General features: G+C 48.0%; 1 protein-coding gene across 3 annotated transcripts in view; it reads left to right on the top strand.

Moving 5' to 3' along the window:
* Nucleotides 1-6,434, top strand: part of PTP4A3 (protein tyrosine phosphatase type IVA, member 3) — an 80,375-nt gene that overhangs the window by 64,040 nt on the left and 9,901 nt on the right. For all 3 annotated transcript variants that reach the window (XM_015427472.1, XM_015427470.1, XM_015427471.1), the window contains exon 3: nucleotides 605-697. In XM_015427472.1, coding sequence (XP_015282958.1) covers nucleotides 605-697 — 93 coding nt within the window. The remainder of the gene's footprint in view (nucleotides 1-604; nucleotides 698-6,434) is intronic.

Genomic DNA, 6,434 nt, shown 5'->3' with positions numbered 1-6,434 from the left:
ATTGTGAGAAAGGGAGAAAAGTACCTCCTTCCCTACCTGCTCTATCCCATGTATAACCTTATAAACCTCGATCATGTCACCCCTCAGCCGTCGTTTCTCCACGCTAAAGAGCCCCAAGCGCTTCAACCTTTCTTCATAGGGAAAGTGTTCCAACCCGTTTATCATTCGAGTTGCCCTTTTCTGCACTTTTTCCAAAGCTATAATATCCTTTTTAAGGGGTGGTGACCAGAACTGCACACAGTATTCCATGGATTTCCATCCCACCCTTCTGCCAGGGAGCAATGTACATCGTCTCCCACCACTTAATCCTTGCAACAGGGGGGTTGTCCTAACTTCAACCAGCAATCTTCATGGCTGGATGGGGATCGAACCCAGGCCTCCCAAAGCCTCACACTCTAACCACTGCACCATGCTGGGTTCCCCACAATCCCGTTTCTAGAAAGGGTCTGCCCTTTCTTTCTTGTGTGGGCACCTCCAGCACGGAATGCCACCAGATCAGCTGTCGCTGGAACCGACACGATTCCGCAAAAAGAATTTCTGGGCTGTTTTCCCAATGAGGGCAGGCAAATTAAAATGCTTCTCTTCTTCCTCCTCTCCTGCACAGGATCTGAAAAAATACGGCGCAACGACGGTAGTGAGAGTTTGTGAAGTCACCTATGACAAGACTCCGCTGGAAAAAGACGGCATTACGGTAATGGTAGGTACCCTACGCCCTCATTCCTCGTTGAGACAGTCCCGTGTTGCAGCTGGGCGATTCGCAGGTGTGTCAGATAACTCTATTTTTTTAGCACAGCCATAGCAATCAACAACATACAAAAAGAAGGAAGATACAATAACATTGATGCCAAAATAGAATGTCAGTGCAAACTACCACATAAATTGATCAATAAAACAATAATACAAATTGACATAACCCTATTGATAAGTCTAAATCCATAGAATCCATACAGTCGTACAGAACAATATGATAAATCCTGCCAAAAGGAACTTATTAAATACATTTATTTATAAATATAATCTACTTCACTCATCTTAATTGTATCTTGGTAACTGATCCTACAAACTTTTGCCATTTGCACTGTGATCCATCTATCCTCATCTGCCAGTAACGCAGCTAATTTATTTTGGTCTGAGCTCCCTGGCCAACGTTGTAAAATATTTCTGAGGTACTTCAGAGAGGCAGTTTGGTGTAGTGATTAGGAGCGCAGACTCTAATCTGGGAGAACCAGGGTTGATTCCCCACTCCACACGCAGCTGCTGGTGTGACCTTGGGTCAGTCATAAGTTCTTTCAGAGCTGTTCTCTCAAGGGCAGTTCTTGAAAGAGCGCTTTCAGCCCCACCTACCTCACAGGGTGTCTGTTGTGGGGAGGGGAAGGGAAAGGGATTGTAAACTGCTCTGCAACTCCTTTGGGTAGTGAAGGACGGGGTATAAAAAAGGTAATTCAGGAGCAGAGACTGATAACAGTGTGGAGGTGAAGTGCGTAAGTGCAAGATTTTTGAAAAGTTCTTACCAGACACGTTCAAAAACGTAACAGTCACAGGCAGTGTTCCCTCTAAGCTGAGTTAGTGTGAGCTAGCTCACAGGTTTTTAGCCTCCAGCTCACACATTTTTGCCTTAGCTCAGGAAGGGAGGGCTCCGGAGCAAACCAATTTATGCAGTAGACAAATTGCTCACTCACCGCTTCAATGCCAGTAGCTCACAAAACAGAATTTTTGCTCACAATACTCCGCAGCTTAGAGGGAACATTGGTCACAGGTCTGATGCAACTTCCTCCCGACAGAAATGTAGGGTATCACTTGCATGTGTGAGCCCTCACCCCAGAAACTATGCTCTGCTTTGTACCCCTTGTACTGTCCGTGCTCTCTGTTAAAGAGGCTGGGGTGTGGATTCGCCCGGCCGTGGAAAGTTCAGGTGGGAGACTGTTCCAATCCCTCCCCATTCTGATCTGGTTCTGCTGAGTAGAACTTCTGAACATTTCGGAGTGTGCGAATGCCGGTTATTGAGAGGGGTTTTCCAGATGCACGAAACATTAACAACGGTATAGACGTTTCGGTCACATCGAAAACAAGGGTTGATAAACTAGGAAATGTGTATATGTTTACCGAGTCATCTGCGTACATCATTCCTGCCCCCAAAGAGGTGGTTGTTTGCGCTTCAGCATGTCAGTAAACTTTCCGTGGATCGTGGTAGTTTGGAACTGTGTTGGGATGGAGAAGAAGGTCTTTGCTGTCTCCTGCTGCATATGATGTGGTTTGCTTCCTCTGGTCACCACACCTTAAAAAGGATATTATAGCTTTGGGAAAAGTGCAGAAAAGGGCAACTCGAATGATAAAAGGGTTGGAACACTTTCCCTGTCTGTTGTGGGGAGGGGAAGAGAAAGGAGTTTGTAAGCCGCTCTGAGACACCTCTGGGTAGTGACGGGCCGGGTATAAATCCAATCTATTTTCTCCTCCTTGTAGGAGTTTGGTGTAGTGGTTACGTGTGCGGACTCTAATCTGGGAGAACCGGGTTTGATTCCCCACTCCTCCACTTACACCTGGCTGGATGACCTTGGGCCAGCCGTAGTTCTGATAAGAGCTGTTCTTGAAAAAGAGCAGTTTCTGTCAAGAGCTCTCTCAGCCCCGCCTACCTCACAGGGTGTCTGTTGTGGGGAGGGGAAGGGAAAGGAGTTTGTAAGCCGCTCTGAGACACCTTTGGGTTGTGAAGGGCGGGGTATAAATCCAACCTCCTCCCCCTCCTCCCTCTTCTTCGTCCTCTTCTTCTTCTTCTTCTTCCTCTTCTTCTTCTTCTTCTTCTTCTTCTTCTTCTTCTTCTTCTTCTTCTTGCCTTGGAAACCCTCCAGGATCACTCTAAATCAGCTGTGACTTGACACCGCTTTCCATCACCAGAGCACTTGCTCATGGGTGAAATGGAAGTTCCGCAGGCCTTTTGCTGAGCTCTCCCGAGCAGGGAACATGCCCTCTTCGGAAACAGGTGCACAGGGGAATTCAGGGCAGGCAGGCCTGACTTCTGCCGGGAGCCGTAAAGCTGTGTGTGTGTGTGTGTGTGTGTGTGTGTGTGTGTGTGTGTGTGTGTTTAAGGGCTCTAAAAGCTCTTTGCTTGCATGAGTAAAACCAGCTGCTTGCGTTAACCCCCTGTGATTATCTCATACAGAATGCATGAAATTACGCGTCCCACTTCCCCACTTCAGCGGTTGGCTGGGTTACCCAAAGCCGTCGGGGTGGGGGGGGGGAGAGCGCAAGAAGAGGCAGATCCCATAAACACCAGCTCTGCCTCTGTAATTATAAATAAGTAAAGGCAGCACTGGGCATGATGTTTTGAGTTGGGAGAGCTGGGGAGTTTAGCCCTAAACGGTCTGGGACCATCATATGGTCTGGAAAGCATATGGAGCAGAGGTCCAACAGTGGCTATTAGCCACAAGGTATAGATAGGGACTCTGGGGCAAGGGATGTTCTGTATTCTTGGTGCTTGGGGGGGTCAACAGTGGGAGGGCTTCTAATGTCCTGGCCCCACTGGTGGACCTCCTGATGGCACTGGTATTTCTGGCCACTGTGTGACAGACAGAGTGTTGGACTGGATGGGCCTTTGGCCTGATCCAACATTGGCGTCTCTTATGTTCTATGTTCATATCTGAGGGACCGGTTCTCTCACTCTAATCCCCTTCATCACGCCACTTGGTGGTGGTGCCGGGCCTCCAAGAGGTCTGCCTGGCTACCTCCAGGACAAGGGCCTTTTCCGCCTTGGCCCCGTCCTGGCTGAATGCCTCGCCAGACGAGGTTCGAGCCCTGCGGGGCCTTCCGAGCTTCCACGGGGCTTGCAAGTCAGTCTTGTTCAGGGAGGGCCCTCCTGGAACTTCTCATCCACCCATTCACATCTGTGTATTTTATTAATCGTTTTTGAATGGTCAGTGTCTGATTTAGGTGTAGTGGTTAAGTGTGCGGACTCTAATCTGGGAGAACCGGGTTTTATTCCCCACTCCTCCACTTGTAGCTGCTGATGTGACCTTGGGTCGGTCACAAGCTCTGGCACAGCTGTTCCTGAAAGAGCAGTTTCTGTCAGAGTTCTCTCAGCCCCACCCACCTCACAGGGTGACTGTTGTGGGGAGGGGAAGGGAAAGGAGTTTGTAAGCCGCTCTGAGACTCCAAGTGAAGGGCGGGGTATAAATCAAATCTCTTCTTCTTCTCTTCTCGTATATACTATGTATTTTTATATACAATTGATTTTTTATTGTTCTAATCGGCTCTGAACCTTCGGGAGAGGGCAGAACAGAAATCTAATAATGAAGAAGGATAAGATGAGATTGGATCTGTACCCCGCCCTTCACTCGGAGTCTCAGAGCGGCTCACAATCTCCTTTCCCTTCCCCTCCCCATAACAGACACCCTGTGAGCAGTGTTCCCTCTAAGCTGAGTGAGTGTGAGCTAGCTCACAGTTTTTTAGCCTCCGGCTCACAGATTTTTGTCTTCGCTCAGGAAGGGCGGCTTCAGAGCAAACTAATTTATGCAGTAGCCAAATGGCTCGCTCATAACTTAAATGCCAGTAGCTCAAAAAGTAGAATTTTTGCTCGCAAGACTCCACAGCTTAGAGGGAGCATTGCCTGTGAGGTAGGCGAGGCTGAGAGAGCTCTTTTGAGGACTGCTCTTGAGAGAACAGCTCCGAAAGAACTTGTGTCTGACCCAAGGTCACACCAGCAGCTGCACAGGGAGGAGTGGGGAATCAAACCCGGTTCTCCCAGATTAGAGTCTGCACTTCTAACCACTACACATATGTATGACTTGTAAACATAAAGACTCTCTCCTGGTAGATCTAGTGCAATTGATACATAAGCTTTATGTTCTTCGATTGCACACTGGTGACTTCGTTTGAGAGATATCTGGACTCAGCCGATGGTTGTTTCTTCTGCTTCTTTTGCAAGCTGATACTGATGTTGACGGTGGCGGAAATTTTGGCCGCAGCGCCTTCAGCATGAGGGTGGAATTAGTCTGGCATTAGAGGGATTTGTGTTGTCCAAGACCCGTTGGGTCATCGGATAAAAGAACAAGGCTGTTTAGGTCAGCAGAAAAGCCCCGTTTGGCAGTTCCGGCAGCGATGTCCATTCCCCTCCGCCAAGGGAGACAAGGCAGTGTCAGGACACTAGTTCGAATGCTGGACCAAGAAGAAGAGAAGAGATTGGATAACACTCTCTACATGGGGCTGCCCTTGTCCCAAATCCAGAAGCTCCAGCTAGTGCAAAATGCTGCGGCCAGGCTGTTGATGGGCCTACCTATACGGGAACCCATCCAGCCTGTGCCGAGAGCACCGCACCGGCTGCCAATAGCATACCGGATTCGCTTCAAGATGCTGGCTTTGTCCTTTAAAGCCCTTTATGGTCAGGGTCTGGCATATCTAAGGGACCGCCTTTCCCCATCTGTTCCCCAGAGAGCACTGCGTTCAGGGGCCCAAAACCGGTTGGCCCTTCCAGGTCCCAAAGACGCCAGGTTGGCGATAACCAGGGCCAGGGCCTTCTCGGGGGCGGCTCCATACTGATGGAATGAGCTCCCCGAAGAGATCAGGGTCCTGTGGGACCTTTTACAGTTTCGCGGGGGCCTGCATGACGGAGCTCTTCCGCCAGGCATTCAACTAAGGAGCCGCATATACACCGAGGAGGGTCCCTGTGCCCAGGCCTCACCATCTTTAGCCTGCACGTGCTGCATGTATATAAGGAGATCAGTGGAGCTGGCGCAGGATCATCACTACTATTGTCACCAGTGTTCCCTCTAAGCTGAGTTAGTGTGAGCTAGCTCACAGTTTTTTAGTCTCCGGCTCACACATTTTTTGTCTTGGCTCAGGAAGGAGCCAGTTTATTCCCCAGTTTGTTTGTTTTTTTTGGGGGGGGAACAGACATTTTTGGGAAAATTGGAAGAAATGCTACATTAGCACTTCTTTTTTCTTTCGAACTCGTTACGAGGGCCAGATCTGACATAAATGAGACCTTGTTGGGCCAGGCCATGTGTGCCAGATTGAAAGTCATTCTGTTACTTTAGGAACATAAAATACGACTGTGGACGTTTTTACTTGGCATGAAATTATCACAACTAGCATATTAAAAATATTGTGTACCCAAACAATTATTACAAACAGAATACCCACCCACATGCAAAAACAAAACTGAAAGCTTTTTCTTTTCTTGTGACAACAGCACCTCCTAAAGGAAGAAAATGCATCTTGTTCTTGCATTGGAGAGTTCAGTTTGTAACCTAGGACTGGCTTGTCCTCCGTGCGCAGAAATTAGATCAATCTGATACCGTACATATTTTTTAGAAATGATTTGGAAAATATCTGAACACCTGGTCTTAAAATATTTTATTCATCGTGTTAAAATAAAACGTTCCATAATCAATTTCTTTTCTTTTCAATTTTTCCAATTTTTTGGAAGAAAAACAAAAAAAGGCTTC

Source organism: Gekko japonicus, unplaced genomic scaffold (genome assembly GCF_001447785.1).
Source record: "Gekko japonicus isolate JY-2015 unplaced genomic scaffold, Gekko_japonicus_V1.1 scaffold3359, whole genome shotgun sequence".
Lineage (NCBI taxonomy): Eukaryota > Metazoa > Chordata > Lepidosauria > Squamata > Gekkonidae > Gekko > Gekko japonicus.
This window is presented reverse-complemented; position numbering and strand designations above follow the sequence as displayed.